Source organism: Arvicanthis niloticus, chromosome 4 (genome assembly GCF_011762505.2).
Source record: "Arvicanthis niloticus isolate mArvNil1 chromosome 4, mArvNil1.pat.X, whole genome shotgun sequence".
NCBI classification, from domain to species: Eukaryota; Metazoa; Chordata; class Mammalia; order Rodentia; family Muridae; genus Arvicanthis; species Arvicanthis niloticus.
The window spans coordinates 46,196,698-46,220,609 of record NC_047661.1 but is presented as its reverse complement, the minus strand read 5'-3'; the positions used below and the strand labels follow the sequence as shown (position 1 = coordinate 46,220,609).

The 23,912-nt window shown below is 36.9% G+C and overlaps 1 protein-coding gene across 1 annotated transcript in view; it reads right to left on the bottom strand.

Moving 5' to 3' along the window:
• Nucleotides 1–909: 909 nt before the first annotated feature.
• Gmps (guanine monophosphate synthase) overlaps nt 910–23,912 on the bottom strand; it is a 36,585-nt gene continuing 13,582 nt past the window's right edge. Inside the window, exons 5-16 of the mRNA XM_034500948.2 lie at nt 23,405–23,508; nt 20,855–21,048; nt 20,456–20,621; nt 17,753–17,904; nt 17,105–17,278; nt 15,629–15,734; nt 14,032–14,147; nt 10,965–11,090; nt 7,552–7,667; nt 5,251–5,381; nt 4,328–4,500; nt 910–3,273 (exon numbers count right to left, since the gene is read on the bottom strand). Coding sequence (XP_034356839.1) covers nt 3,172–3,273; nt 4,328–4,500; nt 5,251–5,381; nt 7,552–7,667; nt 10,965–11,090; nt 14,032–14,147; nt 15,629–15,734; nt 17,105–17,278; nt 17,753–17,904; nt 20,456–20,621; nt 20,855–21,048; nt 23,405–23,508 — 1,660 coding nt within the window. The 3' untranslated portion in view covers nt 910–3,171. The remainder of the gene's footprint in view (nt 3,274–4,327; nt 4,501–5,250; nt 5,382–7,551; nt 7,668–10,964; nt 11,091–14,031; nt 14,148–15,628; nt 15,735–17,104; nt 17,279–17,752; nt 17,905–20,455; nt 20,622–20,854; nt 21,049–23,404; nt 23,509–23,912) is intronic.

The following is a 23,912-nucleotide window of genomic DNA, read 5'->3' as shown; positions in this document are numbered from 1 at the left end:
AGATGACCAAATCTTGATAGTATGTTCTTCAGCTGGTAGCCACAGATAAATGTTTGTGGTCTTTTTTGTTGTTGTTGTTTTAAGAAAAGCACTATCCAGCTTTTCCACCGTCTCCTGCTCTGTTTTTTCTTGCTTATAACTAAGAATGCACCTAGGCACGTGGCTCAATCGGTAGTGTTTGCTAAGCATAGACACAGTTCTGGGTTCAGTTATAACCTGAGCACAGGACTGAGGTGGGACAGGCAAGGGTGAGAAGATTCAAGGTTGTCCTCAAATACAGGATGAACTTGAGAATGAGCCACATAAATACTGTTTCAAGAACACAGAGTACCCATTCAGGGTTGGGTTGATGTTGTAACTTCATCGATGAGGCAATGAGATTAAACTGACCTTTCTAGAACCACATATCCTTAATAGCAAGGCAAATCAGTAAGACAGACAGTTTTGTCTGTTTTACCTGAATACCTTCATTCTCTATACAGAATAGAATTCAGTTATTCTCTAAAATTGTCCATCAGAAGCTAAGTCACAACACAGCAAGGAAATCAATTCTATGATATTTGGTTACATGCTACAAGATAAGGGGGGGAGGGGAGAAGAATTGGTATAATCCCATCACTGAGATATATCTAAAAACTTGTCCTCAAAACTTCTATCAAGGGCTGGAGAGATGGCTTAGCAGTTAAGAGACTGCTCTTCCAGAGGTCCTGAGTTCAATTCCCAGCAACCACATGGTGGCTCACAACCATCTGTAATGGGATCTGATGTCCTCTTCTATGTGTCTGAAGACAGCTATAGTGTACTCATATACATAAAATAAACTACTCTTAAAACAAACAAACAAAAAAAAAAAGTAAAAAAAATATGTTAGGTTGTTATATCCCACAGATGGACCATCACTACGTCCACTAAAATAAAGCTAGGATTTATTTATTTGGCTTTAAATTTTTTCTGGTCTGCCAATTTTGGAATAAATCACATTTTCAGATTTCACTTATTCTAATAGTTACAAAGAAATAATACAACACAATTATGTAGACAAGTGTCTCAAACCCAAATAACTAATAGTGTACGCCAAAACTGCCTAGGTCATCAAGTGATAAATGTTACTATGCATGAAGTCCAAGCAAAAAGTAAATAGCCTATAAGGATATCCTTAATGGAAGGATGGCTTCCTCCAAGAAAACCTGGCAGTTGGTTCTTAAAGTCACTTGGTAACCATTCCCAAGTTAAGCTCGTTTGTCTCCTTGACTGGACTATTTTCAATGGACCACATGAACTACTGTGACATCAAGTAAGCTATACAGTACCAGGCAAAATGACCACACAGGAAAATACATAGTAAACATGAAAACTAGTTCAGTCTCACAAAGTTTCTATATCCTCTGCAGAGGTGTTCTGGAGAAGTTTTCTTTTCAGCATTAAGGATTACATACATAAAGGCATCTAAGAGAACATATTAGAAAAACACTAAGTACATTTTAACTCTAATCTTTTTGAGTAGTATATATATATCATCAATGTCTAGAATGCAAAAGTCACAAATGAGCAGCTCTTCCCAGAGTACACGATCACCTGACCAGCTGTACACAGACCATGGCAGTGACCAGTATGCCACAAAACAAACTTCAGGGTAAGAACATCTTACATTCTTCCTGATTCTTGCTCTGTACACCAGATACTTTTGCTAGAACAAGGTTTTTGATGTAATCAAATGCATTGATACCTTGGTAAACATTCTGTACTTGGCAGTTCCCACTCAGAAATAACACAACCCTCAATCTGCCTAAATCTATCACATCTTCCTTTTAGAAAGCCATCAGGAGAACTTTCTCACTGGGACAATAAACACTTGACCTTTTGTAGAAGACAAACACTGTTTCTGGCGTGGATGTCTGCAGTAAGAGATCGTTCCCTCTTGGTTAAGCAGCAGTTGCTGGCTATCCTCTAGACAAGCCAAAACCATGACTTCTGCTATGTGTCCTTTTGTTTTCATTTAACACTAAATCTTAAACAGAAACTGGTACTCAAGTAATAGAAAAGAGCCAAACGAGACATTAGACTGCAACTGGGGGTAAAAGCAAGTGAGAAAAACATGGTAGTATTTCTTAGAACTTCACTTTGTACTGTCTACTTTCGCAGGCTTGTGTGAATGTCATCAAGAACCTTTGAGAACTACTGGCAATGGCATTAAGTCCTGCCTGCACTGGTTTTGAACCCTCTCCAGAAGGTAGCAGAAAGGATATTGGCAAACACCCCACATCAGTCAAGACTGCTGAACTAGGAGTAATAAACCTGTCTACAGGTCAGAGTTAGGGTGTCCTTTTACAGCTCTTTCCTAAGTAAAAGAAACATTTTCTCTCCCAAAGAAAGGGAACAAGTTCTCACCTTTTAATCTTTTCTGAGACAGCCTCATTGGCAGAGAGTATCTGAGACGGCCTTGGGGAGAGATTAATAACTCTTTCTACACAGCTGTAGAAACTGGTGACACATGGCTGGGAGAACAACGCTCTTGTTTATATTGACAAGATGACAGCGAAAAGCATGACATCTGTAGGAAACATGGTCATTCCTTTTTACCCATGGCTGTGACATCATCAAACTCTAAGTCCTTCCATAATAAATTCCTGGTGTGCTACATCTTTGAAGCATCTTATATTTTACTTTTCTTGTATCATGTCAAAAAAAAGTCAAAACAGCTCTCTTATACCTTTCTATGGCATGAATAGCTTTTCTTCACCCATTTAAGAAAAAAATAAAAATTAAAAAATTAAAAAAAAATTCAGATTCCCGAAAAGGCACACACAGTAAGTCATACTGGTAACTGAAGGGTGTTCTGCTTCTAACAGTTCCTAGACATGAGCAAGCAGACAGAAGCTAGTCTTCCATCATCATATACAGATATCAAGAATCCATATATAAGAATAAGGGAGGCAAAAGCAAGAACAATCTGTCTGCATTTGGCTAATGGTGCCTTGATTATTTACCTAGACACACTAACTATTCCTTGCCTTTTAATCATCCTCGGCTCCACACTAAGCCATGGTTTGCTGCTATGAGAACTTGGATATGAAGTAGCTGCTTCAGGAACATTGTTCACAGCACTGCAAGTCATTAACACGTGGTTTCTAATGAGCCTCAATTGCACACAGTTCTTCAACAACACATTTATTACTCCCACTCTGTAGTTCCCGGGGGCTTTGATGTTAGATCATACATAATTCTAGAAATTCCAGGAATCTTCTTTATCTCAGTGACCATCTTTAGCACCACCTGTTTACCAAAACAAAGATTACAAGAAAAAATGAGAATATACCACATGTTCAATAATCCTACAGGGCTTAGGCTTGCACCCTAAAACTAAAACATGATCAGTTTCTGCTGTTACTCTTCACATATCAGAGATGGTTCTGCCTAAACTTAGATTATTTTTCTCCACAGATACAGTGACTTAGAGTCACTACTCCTCAAAGTGTCTGACAATGCTATAGCATCCAAGCATGTCACTTTATGCATTAATACTTCGTAAATTATCTATGGCTTAAATATACAATTCTAGCACTACCAAAATCTCACAGGAGGCACTCTAATATCAACCTCTGTCAAAGACAGTTGCGCACCTGACTGTCTTGAAGAGCTGACAAACTTGGCCATAAGAAACAGATGCTAACTACACCCCCAGCCACACAGCAGCCCCTGTCAGAGCCTCATATTAGTGCAGTAACAAAGGGCTCCACTTAGCAAAGCCTCAGTTCCACTTTTCACAGGCTGCTGTATAAATGACTCCTTGGAATTTCACTTTGGTGAAAGACAAGGAGAGTGGTGAAGAAAACCATGAACTGTAGGGTTCAATCCCCAGCAGGCTGGCACATGCCAGTCTCAGCACTTGGAGAAGGCAGGATGATCAGAGGGTCAAAATCATCCTCAGCCAAGGTTCACAAACAGCGTGAGGTACAAAAGATTTCATCTTAAAAAATAATTGTAATTGTAAATATCATCAAATCTCATTGTTATTTCTTAAAAATCCCAACTCTTCTCCACTCCTAGGATTGAGTCTTTATCTGAGAAAACTCTTTATATTAAGTAAAAATCAACAGGGTTAGGTTAACTACATAATAATCAGAAACAGCAGGTATATCAATGTTGTATTAGATTTAAAATCCCTTTCAGCTACACTGTATTAAATAAGTGAAAACAGAGAGAAAAATGAACCTATAAAGAATCAATCCTAAAAACCTAAATTGTCACAGCCTATTTCTGTCACTGTACCATGTAATATACATGAGGCACTGACACACAGTATATTAGAAAAAGTAGCATAAATTACCTCTACGGGAATCTCATTGCCGGGTGTTGCAGGTATACCAGTCATGAAGTCACTAGTAATAAAGGTTCGAATAACCACAGACCTCTGGCATGAAGGCTGCTTCTGAAGTGGATCTCGATCGAAATGTAATGGGGTCAAAATCACTGGCATCTGGCTGATTTTCCCAGCATACCCTAAAGAAAGAACCCTGTAGTGCTTAGTATCATCCTACAATGGAAAAATATTCTAACCTAACTCAAGGAAATCTAGTAAAGAATCTCTTGTTATTTCTCACTCTTTCCCTTCCTTGCACACATAAAACACTTGTCACACACAGAATTCAAACACTTCCACAGTGTCGAAAGTGGACACAGCCGAATCACATGAGGATATAATAGTTCATATCTGTACTCTCACCATGAGAGGCTGAGACACGATAGTCTCAAAAGTGAGAGCTACTCAGACTAAAACTCCTGCCTTGACTTATCTAACACATGAATCTTCACATGAGGAAACTTACCTATCTAACACATGGATCTTCACAAAAGGTAACTTATCTAATACATGGGTCTTCACATGAGGTATACCACAGCTTTCTTGTGCTCTGGGGTCTAGCTAGCTCTTCAGTGTTACAATTCAGGGTGATTTTTCAATAGTGAAATCATGAACAACAAAAAGCCCTGAAAATGTTGAAAATACAAAGGCAAATAGACCCCAACAAGAACAGTTAGGTAAAAGCTCAAACAAGAAGAATGGTGCTGTGGTCCACACTGGCTGCTGTGAAGACAAGCATGGCTATGCACATTTTTTGCTACTCTTAAGTGTCTGTGAATAGCTGAAAAATTAACTGTATTTAACAAGCAGTATTATGGAAACTCCCATAATAAGACCAAACTTATAAAAACCCTGTTATACATACAGTGATAAACAGAATGAGCACTTACCAGACTCCCTGAGAATGTTATGGGCCTCAAAATCAGCTTGGCGTAAAGTACTGAGCACTCCTGTTGTCAAAAAAGTTGGAGTAACATCTGTAGGAGGTTCTTTAACTGGTGGGCCAAAGATATAGACAACTCTAGATGGAAATAGGTCAGAGAAAACACACTACTGTGAGAAACTGTGTGTGGGACTTTCAATCCTCTCAGGACAGTTCAGGGTGGCATGTTCTATGGATCTGCAATTCTGGCTTTCCCAACTCTCTCCTTAACAGATTAACTCTCTCTCATTAACACAACTCTTCCAGGTTAACCCTGACAGATGCATTTCAAGTTTCTGTACAAACTAAAGACAAAAGAAGTCCCAAGCAACTATTGTTGGTTAAGCAAATAATATTCATGAAAAAAACTGGAACGAGACAACTATGAAATAACATTTCATTAGCAATTCTGACACTAAACAATTCGAGTTTTTTGATTGATAAGTGTTAAACATCCTTTATTTGATAATATATACTACACTAAATATAATATTTAGTAATTCTTTGATAATATAAACCACACTAAACTGCCTTTCTCTAAGTAAAAGAAAGCACTTTGAATTCAAGGAATCCTAATTAAATTGGCATAGTCAAGAACAATAAAGACAGATGTTACTTCATCTGTAACTACTGCCTGTGACGGGCTGATAATCACAGACACACAGGAGAGCTCTGGTTGGTTCTCAGACAGTTACGATTTCCCCCATGGTTACTAAGCCTATTGTATTAATCAATGACATAATCTAAGTATTAATCCAATCTTTAGGGCAGCATCCTCCAGATGTGTGACACAAAGAGCATTAATAGTTAAGTCCAGCTTTATCTTACAAGGACAAGCAATAATAGTATTTATGGAAGTAGGATTACTACTTTGAGAGATTATATTCACTTTACTGCAAGCCAATTTTACTTAAATCTAGACTGTTCAAAAGAAATTTTCTGTAAGCTTTTCATGATCTGAAATGAAGCCTGATACACAAATTACATGATATACAAATTACATTATGGTAAAGATGAAAAGACATGTGATTATTTTTGTTTTGTAATAAACAGACAGTGGCTACTATCTCATTAGTGGGCTTTTTAAAGATAAGCTATTAAATCTGCATTTTCTCCCTCCTTGTTTCCAGCAGAGAACATTTTTGGTCCAAGGACACACTGCTGAGATTCTCAAAATTCTCTATCAGTGTTTCCTTTCTCTACCCTATGTTCTTGTTGGCATTTGTGTAAGAGAATCCAGTGGCCTGACATGTCTTCCTAACCAAACGGACTATGGAGGTTCAATCAAGTCCTCCTTCTGCAACACTGCCCAATTTTAATTTGCTTTCCAATAACCACCACCACCACCACCACCACCGATCCAAAGCTATACACTAGTTCTTTAGGTCAAAGACATACCAATTTACATACAATTTACCAATTGCCTTAGTTATGGCTTCTATATATAAATATATATAAAACACCATGACAAATGGCAACTAAAGGAGCGGGGGTTATTTCTTATACTTCCAGGCAACAGTCCATCATCAAAGGAAGGCAAGACAGGAACTCAAATAGAGAAAACCTGGAGTCAAAGGCCATTAAGGAATGCAACTTACTGGCTTGCTCAGTCTGCTTTCTTATAACAACAGGACTTTCAGCCCAGGGGTGGCACTGCCTTCAATGGGCTGGGCAGTCCTACCTACATCAATCACTAATTAAGAAATGCACTACAGGCTTGCTTACAGGTCAATCCTATGAAGTCATGGTCACAATTCAAAGTCTCACTTCCCAAATGACTCCAGCTGATATCAAGTTGATATTAAACTAGCCTGCACAGCTGCCTTCAGCTTTTATGGATGCATATATGTCATCACATGTGTAGAGGTGAGAGGACAACTTGTCAAAATTCCTTCTCTCCTCTTGCCATGAGGATCCCAGGAGTCGAACTGAGGTTTTTCCGGCTTAGTAGCAAGAACCTTTTCCTGCTGAGCCATCTAGATAGCCCCCCCCCCCAAATTATTCTTTCTTTCAATATTTTTTCTTAAATAAGCAAAATAATTATGCTGTGATGAGGGATCAAAATACAGGATAATATTAAGTACTCCCCCAACCATATCCAAAGCAAAAGAAAAAGGCAAGTTAACCAAAGCACATTACAAAGAGAAGTGTCTACACCACTCTCATCTTCCATCTTACTTACATGTGTAATTAAGCCTTCTAATCTTTCATTAGGAAAAGACCTGAAAGTACATATTCTTTCACTTCATCCACACCCTCATTCCCATACCTGTTAATGTTATGACACATTCGAGGTATAAGTCTGGCAAGGAAAATAAGAGATTCCCAGTCAGGTTCATCTTTACTGGAGATTCCACATACATAACTGTAAGAGCGACAGTCACCCTGTAAAAATAAATATAATCAACTTTTAACAGTTAAGTCAAAAGATGGATTAGAAAATATTTTTTAAAGCGACATTATTAGTAGTAATTTGTTTTTCCTTTTTAAGATATATCTGAAAAGTATATTCTACAAATTGTCTAGTAATACAAGTTAGGTCCTAAATTAAAACACCCCTAATTAAATCCTACCTGGATCAATTCAGGAATAAAGAAACCATTATAGTTTCAACAATTTATATGAAACATACAGGAGTCCACTTGGAAGTCATTCCAAATGGCTGCCCAACTATGGCAAACCAGCATATTTAGTTTGACAGGGAAGATCTAATACCCATATTTATCGATTGAGTAAAGAAAAGAAGTATTTTGTTTAAAAATAAACTTCAAATACTAACAGAAATAAATGAATGGAAACAACTTAAGTATTCATCAATAGAACAGAAAATTACTATATATACACAATGAAGTGCTATTCAGATGATTGAAAAATAAAATCCTTTCATTTTAGAACTCAAAATCTTTACACTATGTAAAGTAAGATGGGCACCAAAAGACAAGAAGCACATGACCACGCTCACAAGTAGAACTTAAAAAGTTTATCTTACGTAAGATATTAGTACAATAGTGGTTACCAGAGGCTGGAGAAAGTTAGGGTTGAGGGAGGTAAAGAAGGATGAGGAAGGGTTGATCAGAGATGTAAAGTTACAAAGTTTAAAGACATGGCAACAGCAAATGTTTTAAGGGCAGACTTAAGCATAATACAATTTAAGGTGCATCAAAGCCTCATAGTAACTGTGAATGGTAGCAGGAAGGCAGCACTCCTCCACAGTACAGATCTACACTTAAAGAGATAGCCCTAACAGGACAAACAACACCCCAAGGCACACAATCAGGAGTCTAAGAGGGATGAGAGGCCCAGCCTACATCAGGCTCCAAGGTCTAACTGGTACTACAAGAGGAAGCTCCTGAAGGGCAGCAGCTTTAGCTGACATTGCACATTTGCCTACCATACCTACAGGAGAACAAGCAAGATACATAGGACACATGCTTTGTGCTCCACATGCCATGTGCAACTGCCTTTCTCCAAGCTACAGGCCTCAAAAAAAGACTGGACCAATACATCATCTTTCTATGAATATTTATATTGGCGGGACAAGGGATGGAGTGGTGGTATCCAGAACCCACCAGATGCCCTGGAGCTAGTTATAGGTTGTTCGGAACAGCATGACTAAGGATCTGCTTAGGTCCTATGAAAGAATAGCAAATGTTCTTAGTCCCTGAGCTATCTATCTCCCAGACTGTTAAGTAAACGTGCTCCTTTTCTGTTCTTCCTTTAACATTTTAGTAGAAGGGGGAGGAGCTGTCTGAATGTATGATTACTTACTTATCCCTCTTAAAGATTTGTTTCTGACTGGACTAAAACTTACAAGTAGATGCTCTCAGTGATATTATAATCAGTTCTTATGTTTTTCTTTGATTTCCTTCATTCTCTTGGCCAATAGTTTAACATATCCTGCAGTGTCCTCCTTGTTTCTTCAGAGCAATAAGTCAGCATTTGTGTTACAGGACATGTGGAGTAACAAGATGCTGGATCTTGGGTGCTTTGGTCATGGGCTTCTTACCTTTTTTAAGGGCTTTCTAACAACATGTTTAGAGACTGAAAGCTTTCTGATTCTGCTAGTTCTTTTTTAGTTCCCAAATGATAGAGGCACAGTAGTATCTGTCAGTCCTGGTATCCTGCTCTCTCTCTCTCTTTTTTTTTTTTTTTACAATAACCAAGTTTAGAACATTTAGATTGCTATCTACAATGCATTTGTGAACAGACTTGCACTTCCAGTTTCCAGTTCTCCTTGGGCTAACAAGGATGCCCCTTACTCAATAGCAGGCACATTCTGCCATGGGTCAAAATGCCTTGCTAAATGGGAAAACCTTACTTTATTTCCATCACTGATTCAGACCACAGAACCCTTCCACTATTCGCCTAGAGTATCGGTAACTGCTTCTGTGGCCATAAGCTTCCCATAGAACATACAAAGTCTGTGTTCATCATCCACATCAAAGAGTTTCTTTCTAACACCTGGTGGCAGGGAAGGAGATAGTCAGCTTCATTTGGACACACCCAACCAGCTAGGAAGCACCACGAACAAAGAGCTATTCTTTTATTTTGCCTATTGTTTATAGTAGTTATTCTGATTTTGTTACATTGGGGTTTAGGGCTTGTCTTTTCTTTGCTTTACGCTTGTTTTTTAATTCCCCTTCTATAGTTATATAAAACTGGTTGTGTATTTTTTCTTCACTATTAGAAAACCTACTTTTGGTTTTTCTTTGCTAGTTTTTAAAACAATTTCTTTTTCTTTTCCCATTCTTCTCTACTTTTTATTCTTTTCTTTTACTTAACCTTATTTCTTATGATTTTCCCTCTTCCTTGCCTCCTTTTATCTCATTCACTATTTTCCCTTTAGTTTAAATGATGTTTTTAATTCCTTAGCATACTCTACAATAGTTTTGCCATTTTTCTTTATTTTATCAATATTGGTGTTATAGTGACAAGTTCACTCAGTTTTAAATGTCCTTTTGTATTCTGTACCATGAGGTTGATGCTCACTTTCTTTTGTAAATGGTACTAAGGATAGAACTCTGAAGAACAGGCTGCTCAGTCAAGTGTGCTGTCATGTGTGTATACTCCCAGCATTTGTGAGGCACAGGTGGGAGATAGTATATTCAAGTACAGCCTCCATTACATACAGACTGAGGCCAGCCTGGGTTACATGAGTCCCTGCATACACATACATACATACACACATATCACAGACAGACACAAAAGAGAAAGTGTCTTTTAGATTCCTCCAGATTCCTCTCTTGCTAAATACAAAAGTATCGAATGAGGTAGAATATCAGGGGTAGTCTTCAAAAATAAACTATTATTAATGACCAATGTATATACTCATCTGAGGCCTTCTTGCAGCTAAAGAAATGCTTCTCAAGCCACAGTACATATTCTAAGTGTACAGACAAATAAGGACCTGACCTCTATCAGCAAACTGTGAAATAAATGATTCTGAAAGCTTTCCTTTGACTAGAGGTAAAACAAACAAAACAAAAACACTACAGCTATAAGATTTTTGCCTAAGTGTTCAGTTCTTATAAGTTCATTCACTCTATAACATCTATAAAATTATTTTACCTTTCTAAGCTTAGAATATGATTTCACATTTAATTTTCCAAAGTAATTTCAAATTCAAACTTTGTAAAAACAAGCAGCACAAAGTTATATCCCCAGTAAGATCACATAACTCACCTGTACACCTACAGTCTTAATTGGCAGCAAGAAAGCATTCAATGAATGCTGACTTGTAATTTGCATGAGCTTCTCCTGGTCCTCTTCTGTTGTGCAGGCTTTGACTCTTTGTAATAGTGTATGAGGCTGAGAAAACCAGACAGACAATTTTGTTCATGTTGTTAAAAAAATCATAAGCTTATGTACCCGTACCTACTAGTTTTTAATAGTCGATCATGTAGAATATGCTGTGTGCTATATACTACAACAGAAATTCATTTATGGGGGAAGAAATATGAATTAAATATATATACATTGAAATATTTACTTTCCTGTCGCTTTTATGTATTTTGTGTGTCACCTTCCCATTTTGTATTTTGCCCCCTTTGCTCTATTTTGAACTGGTGATTCTCCCAACTAATCTATCTTTCCTTTATTAGCTTGACTTTATTGAAGTTAAACCTTTGATTTCTATATGATACTTAATATCGATACTTAAATTGAATCAACCTTTCTGTCCTTTTGACAAAGCAATCCTTTTTAATGCTTTATATTTGTTAATTCTCAAACAGTAGTATTTTTGTCATTGACTATTTTATGTGGTTATATACAGTTAATACATATATGCAGTTTGTACATCTTTCCTTTATTAGCTTGACTTTATTGAAGTTAAACCTTTGATTTCTATATGATACTTAATATCGATACTTAAATTGAATCAACCTTTCTGTCCTTTTGACAAAGCAATCCTTTTTAATGCTTTATATTTGTTAATTCTCAAACAGTAGTATTTTTGTCATTGACTATTTTATGTGGTTATATACAGTTAATACATATATACAGTTTGTACACTTGTGTCAGTCTTCCTCATTTATAACCTTATTTGCTTCCCAATCCCTCCTGTACATCTGAGACCCTCTATCTTACTTCTTTTCCTAAAGCCACTGCCTTACTCCAGACCACCAAAGTCAGAAATTCTAGAGGTGGGCAAGTATCAAAGGTTCCCTTACAACCAAACGTAGCCCACACCTGGACTCCTAGCACTAAGGGAAATGAGGTAGAGGATCATGACTGTCTCAAAAAAGAGACATATTATTTATAGTTAAGCCTTTCTTGTTCTATTTGCTACAAGAAAGGCAAAATACTAGGAGATGAAGAAGGACTGAAAGTAGGTGATGGACATGAATAATGAACAAAGATATAAAGTTAATTGTTTTCCTAGTTGTCTTAGACTTCATTTTTGGTCTTCGATAGCTGGATTAAAATATATTCAATAGTGAAAGTGTAAAACCCAATGAGAAACTTTACAACCTTAGAATGGTTATTCTAATTACACAGTTCACTGAGGGGACGAGGGGGCTTACAAGTTTTTCTAATAAAGTTTATGTTTTAAAAAAAAATAAGAGAAAACAAAACAAAATCTCCCTCATAGTTTACTTCAAACCATTATGAAAAACTACTGCCTTAAATTCCTCATGTCAATGGCTGTTGGTAATAAATGCTCTTATCTAGAAATGACTGAACACTTGCTTTAGGTTTGGTTTTTTTGTTTGTTTTTTTTTTGTTTGTTTGTTTGTTTGTTTTTTTAAACAACTTGGTGTGCACCAGTAATCTCTCTTGAGCACCTTGGGTTTTTTGTTTTGATTTTTTAATTCTTCTCTCCTACAATACATCCTGACTGCAGTTTCCTTTGTCTCCACCTCTCAGGACTGTGACACCCCCTCCCCCCCAGATCCACTTCCCTTCAGGAAAGAGCAGTCCTCCCAAGGATATCAACTTAACAGAGCATTACAGGTTACAAGACTAGGCACAAGCCCCCATATCATGGCTGGACAAGGCAATGCACCAGGAGGAAACCGGTCCCAAGAGCAGGTGAAAGAGAGACAACCCCGTTCCCACTATTAGGAATCCCACAAAAACACTAAGCTAAATAACCACAACATATTTGCAGAGTAGCTTAGTTTTGCTATTGCTTTTAATGTAACAGTCTTAGTTTTGCAGGTATGTGCTTGTTCCCATATGGCTGCTGCTGTTGTTGGCAGTCTTGGTTTCATGAACAATTCCCTAGCAAGGGTCAAGTTGTTTCACTTACCCAGTGTGACATGTCATTTGCTCAATCAAAAAGTCATTATATTTCACCAATTTGGAAAAACTCTTGTCCACTGTGAACCTCTGGAGACACTTAAAGCTGAACTTCTCAATTCTACCTGAACTTCTTCTATCCTTAATTTTTTCTGATTATTTGTTTTATTTCTGGATTTCATAATATCTATGCTTGAATTCTCTTTTTACATGTTAATTTCAGTTACTAACATTTCTAGAATTTAATTCTCTCAGTTTTTAAGTATCATAAAATAATACTATTAATAGCTTCTCCTACTTCACTTTCTCATATTCTATATGCAAACTCCAGTATCCAGGATTGACACCTTACTGGGCCTTATGGCTGTGTTTTGTTCTTTGTAAGCTTACTCTTTTGAAACTCTGGGAATTCTTTGGGAACAGATGAAGATTACTCCACAGAGAACCACATGCTACTTGCCTGACTTCTTAGAAGCAGTACAAATCCAGGTCCACCTCAAATGAAACTTACTTACTAATTTGCTATTTTCAAACACATGAGTTCTAAACTAACAACCCACCAGGGACTGGGAGACTGCTACACATTCTCAATTTGTAGCTAAAGTGCTGCTAAGAAAACTTGTGATCTAATTACAGACTTTCATGGCCCCAAGGTCTCCTATTCAGACACTTCTGCTCAAGTGAACTAGTGGGATGCTGCCTTCAAGGAAGCATACAGCCTTCTTGAATTGATCCTTCTACTTAATTTCTGACTTACTTTCTTGCAGTGCCTATGAAAGAGTATTTTATATAGCTTACCTGGAACTTTTCCACACAGGGGATCTGCAGCCTTATTTGCTTATACAGACAAATCTACCTAGTAGTCTTTGTGTCAGTATTTCTACAGTCATTGCAAGCAAATATTGTTCTGAATTTTCAAACATAAAATAAATTCATTTTAAAACAAGAATATAACAGCAATCTATTTGTCCAATGTATTGACTAGATATGTCAAATCATTTATTACCTTCTTAACACTTGCAGAAAAATCAGCTACTATTTTCAAAATATTGTTGGTTTCAGGAAAGTCTTTACAAATATAAGGTTCCTCAGCACATATTACTCTGATTGCCAGGCCAGGACCTAAATAACAACAATAATTTGAACATTAAATCTATAATTATAATTTTAAGAGAAAACTGACACTATCTCTAAAACATAACACCATTATAAATTAGGATCTAACTGCCATCACATGGTGTTTTGTTTTGACTTTTTATTTTAGAGTGTTAGGATGCAAACCCAGGGCACCATGCACGCTAGCAAATAGTCTACCACTGACTCCTAGCACTCTACATTTCAAAGCTGAAAATATAGGTCTTTGGTAGAGCCAATGTTCAGTATGTACAGACATGGGGTTCAATCTAAAACTAAACCAAATAAATGAACACAAGATATTTAATTTTAAGTATATGTATTAATTTCCCATCCAAATTGACAAATCTATGTATTCTCACAAAAAAAAAAAAAAAGTTCCTGGAAATATTTTACTTCATACTGTATATGGTAATTTACTGAAAATCTATCATAGACAAATGTAAAAAATATAATGAATCACCTTATCTCATAGGTTGTTTAAAGCTAAGATACAAAAGTAAAAATATTGTTTAGTGCAAACATGTGAGCTAGCACTTTTATTTACCAAATATAATAGTTCTAGAGTAACTAATTAAGTAAGCAAGCAAGTAAATAAACAACACGGTACAGAGACAGCACAGTAGTTAAGAGTACTAGGTTTCAGTTGCCAGCACCAACTATCTCAGAAGCTATTCTGACTTCTTTAGCCACCTGGCATGCCCAGGGTGAAAACACACACACACACACACACACATACACACACACACACAGGCAAAACCACATGTAAACAAAATAAATCTCACACTAAAACTAAAACAGAATAAAAGGCATGCACAAGATATGTTACTTTATTAGAACATGAAAAAAAAAAAAACCCTTTAGGTTTTTAGAAGCAAATAAACAGCCAAGGGTTGTTTTTTTGTTTTGTTTTGTTTTGTTTTGTTTTTTTGAGACAGGCTTTCTTTGCATAGCTCATGCTGCCCTGGAATCATTCTGTAGACCAGGCTAACCCCAAATGCCTGAACCCAGAGCATCCACGGCCACCTGCATGTGGGAGTGAGGGGAATCTCACTATTTTTTAAGAGAATCTATCTTTAAAAACAAAAAAGGAGAAATAAAGATTTAATTCTCTTTTTTTCCCATGGAATATATGATAAATACAAACAGAATTCATGGTATAAAAATCCTAGATCTACAACTAAGAATTCTGTAGAAATATAATTAAAGTATCTCTATGCTCCAACTCCTTATCTGGAACCAATGCTATATGCTAGACTCCCAGGAGTCATAGTATCTAAATACAAACAAAAAAGAGAATGAGTCACATAATAGTATAAATACAGTAGGCATTTCAGAGAATGGTGTTCCCTGACATTCTCTCCCTTCTGTCATGCCACATATTCCCTAAAAAGACTAACGATTCAGAATGGTCTGAACTGAAACCACATGACAGTCTACCAACAAACAAAACCCAGGTGTGTTTTTACCTGGAAAAGGATGCCTGGAAACCAATTCTTCTGGCAGGTCAAGCTCTCTGCCTAAAATCCTGACTTCATCTTTATGAAAATCTTTCAGAGGTTCTATTACTTTTCCCTATAAGAAAAAAAAGGGACTAATTAAAAGATTAGATTATCATTTAAGATATCTTCTCCTACGAGGCTTGGAAGGAATTAGAATACTATTCAGTGGCATTCATAATCTTTGTTGAAATATACTTTAAGTATTACCCTTACAAGTCTTATAAAGAAAAACAAATTCCAGTGCTGGAGATAAGCTCAGGGTTTAAGAGCCCTGGCTCCTCTCTTCTAGAGGATGCAGTGTCAATTCTCAGCACACATACGAGTATAAGGTCAGTTCTAAGGGATCCAACACCCTTTCTAACCACAGTATGTATAGGTGTGTACGTGATGCATAGACATACATAAAGACAAAACAACCAAACACATAAAAAAAAAAAATCTTTAAAAAAAAATGATGAGACCCATAAGCTCTCATCTATTTCTCACAGGACACAAGGAAGATAATTAGAAAAAATAATGTTCATGCTAATGAGTCCAAATGAGCTGGTGTGGTGGCACACACCGTTAGCCCTAGCATGGAATGGAGATGCAGCCAGATCTCTTTGAGTTCTAGGTCTAGCCTGGTCTACACAGAGTGCCTGTCTAAAAAAAAAAAAAAAAACAACAACAAAAAAACAACAATACTTTTCTAAACAGTATCAAAAATAAAAGAATAAGTCACTAAACAGTAAGAAATAAATAAAATGTATTTATTTCAAGTACATAGGTACTTTGTCTGCTTGTGTATATATATGTACCACTTGCAGGCCCATCAGAACCCTGGAACTGGAGTTATAGAGGATTGTGAGCTGCCTCGCAGGTGCTGGGAATTCAACTCCAGTTCTGGAAAAGCAGCCAAGTGCTCTTAACTGCACAATCATTTTTCCAGACCCAAGAAAAAATAATTCTAACTGATATCAAATTAAAACTCAGTTTATGAGCAAAGGGTATGTAAAGTCGTTTCTCCAAGATAAACAAATGACCAATTAGCATTTGAAAAGACTCTAGACATTACTGTAGGGAAATGGAAATCAAACCACACTGAGGTTAGCACAGCAGTGGTGCACACCTGCAATCACAGTGCTGGGAGGGTAAAAAGTCAGCATTCAAGGAACATGGAGGTCCTGTCTCAGAGGACAAAGAATAACAGATACCACCTATCAAGGGAACAATGACAGAGCTATTAGGATGGCTATTAAACAGAAATACAAACAGCGAATGACGGCCAGAATATACAACAGCCAGCACTCCTGTGATACTTTTGAGGGTAATACATATGTTCTACAATTAGTTTGTGGTAATGGTTAGTCAACCTTCAAAGTACTGAGCAGAAACAAGAAAGGATGGAGAAACAGGAAACGCTCCATGTACACACTTTATGGAAAAATTCTCACAAGCCTTTACCTCCTCCCTTAACTTCCTGATAAGTTCTGTGTCGTTGTGGTGGGTTTTGATGAGTTCAGCTTTGCCACTTGCAACATGGGACGCACTTTCGATTAGATCAGGTCGTAAAGTGCCTTGGGCAAGAAAAACCTCCTCTGGCTTCAGACTCATTTCTCCAATTACTTCATTGGCAATCTGTTACCACAAGAGCAGAACAGGCTTCTGAGAAATCAATCCTTTAACAAAGTTTCAATTAAATTTGGTTCTTTCTGAAGTACCAAGCAGGAAAGTAGATCCATCAAACTACCAAAAATAAATTTTTGAAAACATTGTACATTGCACATGATTAAAGAATGTATGTGAGCATTCCGTTCAACATTCCCTAAAATCTGGCCACTGGTATACCCAACAGAAGTGCAGTGCCAGCTGAAAGGTCCATTTCTAAGTGCCTAGAACAGCGGCTTAGCGACATGCATACTTTTTAAACCAAAATAGTTTCTACCTGTCCATAGGACACAGACACACACACAGACACACAGACACACACACACACACAGTGTACATATTCAAAAATAAAACAGAATTAGCAAAGTTTGGTATTTGAAATAATAATAACCCACTAAAACAAACATAAAATAGTATACATTGCAGATATTAAAAGAAAGGTACCTTAACAAAAGTATCACCAATAATTTTTCTTTTCTCCTCCGGACTTGTTGTCATATTTAATGTTTTGCTAATTCTTTTCCGTGGGGTCCTGTCTTCATCTGAGATTGGTAGAGTAGTTGTTCCATTGTAGAAGGAATGAGCAGCATTTATCACTGGGAGAGATGCGAGAAGTATTTTAAACTATTCTATTTCTTTAAACCATAAATAAGTCAAAGTATAGAAAGAAAACCAAGACATACCCACCATTTGATATCCCTTACATTTTCCTATGTGTTCAAAAAACTAGCCATGAACCAGCAGTGAGAGGCCAGACTTAGAGACCAGAGGTCTCTCAATCTCAGAACCTCTGTGGCATTAGATAGGAGGCAACGACCCTGGACAGTGCTGACTGCTTTCTCTCTGTTCAGTGTTAAACTAGAACAATCCTGTAGATACATATAGCCCCAAGACAGTCAAAAGCAGTGGCTTCTCTACAGAAAACTTCAGACTCTACAGAAGTCCTCAGACCAGCACACTGATTCTTCCGAACTTCTATATGAACACTTGCAATTAAGTGGGTCTTCTTTTATTTATTATTATATAAGGTCAAATAACCATGGTAGTTCAGTGGTAAAGTATTTGCCTACGAGGCCGTGTGTTGATTCCTAACACTATCAGAAATGAGAAGCTTGTAAAGATAAAACACTATGACCACTATTTGGTAATAGAGCATAACTACCAATAAGCTTCAGCATGAGATGATGAAGTAGCTGGCTGTTTCAATTAGAGTCCATCAGATACTATAGTTTCTTCTTGTAACCTGGTCAGTTAGCCACAAGCTCCTACCCATCAACATTTGTAGAGTTAAACTGAGCAAGGGAAGGAAGGAAGGAATCACCATTTAATGTCACTTAGTTCTGTTCCTACTGAACCTACCTGTAACCACAACTATGCCTGGTGCAGTGTTGCAAGTCCAAGGTCTCTTAGTAAACCATTAGCTTTCTCATGGCGGGCACAGAGGTAGCATACTCTGCTTCGTGTTTTCAAATACTCCCTGCTTTAGACACGCCCAGTGACCTATTTCTCCCAAAATCCAATGTTCCCACTTCCCGAGCCTCCCCTAGAAATCTGCAGGACAAGTCAGCTTGTTTCCTATTGGTTTCCTTTCCACTTTAGCACTAAGACTTTGAACTCCTTCATTCCACTAGTCCAAGTCTTTGTCCCGCTTAAGTTTCTCTACTCTGAAGGCTACCTTAGAAAAAAATGTAACTACACAAAAATGATTATTGCAAACACTAGTAAACTAAAACTAAAGGCATCTCTAGGCCAACTTATTCTTAGCCTGACCTCAAAATGTTCACAGTAAACCCCACATAAGAGAGACAGTTACATTTTTTATATATATAACATGTACACATATACATTGTATATACATTGTATGCATATATATTTGAAAATTTGTAAATTTACGTGCATATTTACTTATGCAAGTGAGTATCTAAGCCCTTCTACAAATATAGATTGTTTTGCAATCAAGCTCATATAAGAAAGTCCATTAAATTTTGTAATTTGTAAATTGCAAAAATATTTGGACAAGTAAAGACATGCTAGGTCCCTGCTGGGACTCTGTAAGAAGACAACTAAGAGACCATCAAAGTTAAAATTGATTAGCTTATCCTCAGACACCTGCATTTTACTCCAGTCTTCTTTGAACTGTTTATTCCTTCCACCTTTATCACTGTACCTGTTTATGCCTTTGCTGGTAGTCTTATTTCAAAAAGCAAAGTGCTTATATAGCACTAATTACCTTATTCTCAGCCTTTTAGCATCAACTGAACTGATAATATAACTGTGTCCAACAGTACTTTTAATCTATTATATTATTTCATCATTGTAGTCATCAGTTATACATTTTTCAGAGGAGAAATATAAAGTAAGTTTATTAGTGATCATCACTGACCTTTAAAGTAACAGTAACTGAGAATCTTTTCAATTTTGTGTCTGCAAGCAGGCAGCTGCACATGGAAGACATCAGTGTCTCCCTTTCTCCACCATGTTCCACCAACTTTTTATAGTGTCTCTCATTAAACGTGGAGCTAACTAGTTGAGTCAGGTGGGCTGGCCACCAGGCCCCAGGGATTCACCCGTCTCCATCTTCCCAGTGAGGGGGATTATAGACATACAGACACATCTGGATTTTTATACGGATTCTAAAGATAAATTCAGATCCTCATGCTCCTGTCTACATACATGGCTTGCTTTATGTCTGGCAATGTTGCCTAAGCTAATTCCAAGCTCCTGGTATCAAACAATTCTCCTGCCTTGATCTCCTAAGAAGCTGGGATTACAGGTGCATACAATAAACATGTCTTGCTAATTTTAGACTTTTAGTCTACTTTCTCCAAATGAGCTTAACTGAAAACAACCTGTATTTATAGACGGGCTTAGGTACCCACTTGCATAAAGAACGCTGTGAAATAAGGGAGGGGAGATTTTGAGGACAGAATGGTAAATCCAAAATGGAAGCTTACAAATTTCAGTAACCTAATATAACAGTCAATGAACTTTTCTTCAAACAGAGGAAATTATGCATATGAACTAAAAGGTGTGTTTAGACTTTAGTTTATAGGGAAAACTACATGGTTAAGATTGGACTGAACTAAAACACACAGCTTGAAGAAATACCCCTGGTGAAAATGAACTTCTCCATGATGAACTATATACCTTTGACCTGAATTCCAAGCTTTTTGAGGGCTTCTTCAACAGACTGGCTTTCTCGCTTTCTCATAAAGCCATTATCAATGTGTACTGCAATGACTTGATCTTGGTTCAAAGCACGATTCAGCAAAGCTGTACAAACTGTTGAATCTACCCCACCACTGAGTAAAACCTGTAAATAAAATGAAGAGAAAAAAAATCAAGCAGGATAAACAAGAAATAGAGACACTGCTACCTTGTATGATTACTGTATATATCAAGATATGTACAATAACTAAAAAAAAAAAGACTCTGAGGGGATGCAACACACAAACTATATATGTCAGTTGTCAGAGCTAATCAATGTACTCTGAATTGCAATATTTCTGACCTAAGTCTGTAGACCACTGTAGATCAAACACTTACCAACACTTTTGATGTTCCTACTTTCTCTTTAATCTCTCGAATGCATTCAAGTTCTCGGTTCTGCACAGTAAAGTTCCCACTGCATCCAGCTATATCATATAGGAAATTCTTCAGTATTACTTTCCCATTTTCTGTAAGGCCAACTTCAGGGTGGAACTGTACACCATACAGCTTTTTAGATTCATTGGCTATGCCTTCATGGAGAAAACAAATCATAAAGCAACTTTACGTTGAAGATACAACTAACATTCACAATCCATTCTCTATTCCTCACAATCTTTCTCTGTAAATGTTAAATGTATGTGCCCTGTTCAACTTTAAATTACACAGACAGAAGATATATAATAAACAAAGTTATGTTACTGTAATCTTTATAAAGTATACAGTAAAAAATGAGGTTTAGGACAGAGCAGAGACTATTTCACTAGATTCGTATTTCTCTATCATTACTGTGATTTTCTTTTCTATTTAATATAGAAAACAACTCAACTTTGGTTCTCAGTCCTACATGACTTCCACAAATACTCAGCAACCTCCAATGCCCAACATTAAAAAACCTTTATACAACAAACTTTTCAGTATTTTCTATTATTTTCTTTGCCAGTTCCAGTAACTACAAATACAGGTTGAATAGCCCTACTCTGAAATATCTGGGTTGAGAAGTGTTTTAAGTTGTCATAGTGTAACAGTTTCCAAGACTGAAACATTGCCTCCTAGTATGCTCTTAAGCAGAAAGGTAAACAATCCAAATAGCTTCAGGAAGTTCCTGAAATTGAGCAGATTCTTTAGAGTCTCTCTGGGATGGGAGAACCTGAGCTACAAAGACAAACCAAGACCAGACCAGCTGCCAGGAAGAAGCAGAAACCAGCTGGGCTGCCTGGAAGATGTTTAGTTTAGACCCATTTTGGCACCTAAATAAGATACTCTCCAACCTGTTAAAATGCCAACAAGCAGTGCAGTGTGTTCCAAGTTCGCAGCTTTGTGAACTGTCACCCATGTTGTGGTAGGCTTTGGTAATGCAACTGTCTCAGTCATTCCTGCTGCTATAAGTAACCTCTCACTCATATTCCTGTAACCCCAGGGAAATTCATTGATTCACCTAACTGGACTTGGTGATACCCATATTTTGGTCTGTTGTGGGTTCACTATCAACTGTGTATTGTGTCTCCACAAGAAAAGTTTTCTCACACAACAGACACTGTTATTAACTTTTGGATGAGACCCAAGTACGAACATGAAAGTCACATAGATAAGTAGCCTAAAATACATAGTATTTTAAGTGTACTTGCATTTTGACTATAACTTGTCATTTTAGGACTTAAAGAATTTGCAACTGCAACATTTGTTAGTAATTAAATAGTTTTGGATTGTGGACAACTTCAGGTATTCAGATTGGGGATATTTACTGTATGACTGCACATACTTGACCATAGAGTTTAATAGATTATCTGCTAAGCAACAGGTGCTAAGCTAGGGGCTTTACATGCGCATCATTATCCTTATTTTATGGTTCATGGATCAAAAAATTTGTCTCAACTCTTATAACTCATACTTGGCAGGCTCAAGATCTGAGGCATTTATAATTTATGTGTCTTCCAGTATACCACTCTCAGTTGACTTATTTCACTGTGTGCTGTTTCTTACTCTTCATTGCTGGTCCCTCTTCATCTGGCCTATCTCTATATAGAGAGTCTGCCAGACCTCAGGTCTTAAATATCTTCTTCATAAACTCTTAAGTGATCTCATAAACCTAATATTCTATACTTCTGCCCATCTGTTTATTTCCAGCCTAGGTTTCTCCTCTGAAATCAAGATGTACATTGCTTACCTAGACACCTTTATTTTGATGTTATTTAATAAAGTATCCTGAAGTCCTTTCCATTAGGACTTCATTTAATAAAGCATCCATTAGTCCTTTCCACCTATCTGTTACTCAGGAAAAAAAAAAATCCAGCATCTAAAACTTGGCTATGCCACACTCAATCCATTAGCAAATCTTTGTCCCTCCACTAAGAGCATTATCACAATTCAAAGATATGACTAGTCACTTCTACATCCTGCTCTAAACTTTACTTTTTATTTATTCTGTGATCACCAGAATATACATCAGACAGCTCAAACTGCCTGCAGCTCAGCTCCCGAGCATCCACACCACTAGTAGCTTCTTGGGCACATATATAGATACACATACAGTCATATGTATTAATTTACTCATATGAATATTTATTTTTTAAACTAAGCATTTTAAAGCATTATGTGACCACTGAATAATTTCCTTGGTTAATAATGGATCTTACCACATTTACAACAGCAATGAAAAAAATAAAAAAGGACCCACGAGACAGCTCAATGGGTAAAGGCACTTGATACCAAACCTGAACCTAATGGGATCCAAATAGGTGAAGGAACAAACCCTTTAGCAGTCCTCTGACCCACAGGCACAATACAAGTTTTTAAAAAACCAAACAAAATAAAATAAACATTTTACAGAATCATAATCACTCTGAAAAATTAGTTTAAATAAAATCTGCAAAATTTAGAATTTTTTACCTGCCACAATGTTCCCAGAACGTGCTACAACCTTGAATCCATCAGCTACTTTGTCTACACTGTCTCCATGTGTAAGTAAGACAATTTCTTCCTTCTGCAGGCCCCTAAACATATAAAAAGTAAAATTTACACACAAATACATCAAAGAGAAACATGATTGATAACAAACTGTCTGGTTTTATATCAACTTGATACAAGCTAGAATCTTGTATCAAGATTATGATATTAGAATATTAGATTATAATCAAATCTTATATCAAGATTATAATATTATATTATAATATAATATTATAATATTATAATATTAGAGAGGAGGAAGCCTCAACTGAGAAAATGCCTCCCTAAGATTTGGCTGTAGGAAAATCTGTAGGACACTTTTGTAATTAGTGATTGACTGTGGAGGGCCCTACCCATTATGGGTGGGGTCATCCCTAGGCTGGTGGTCCTGGGTTGTATAAGCAAACAGGCTAAATAAGCCATGAAGAGCCAACCAGTAGGCAGCACCCCT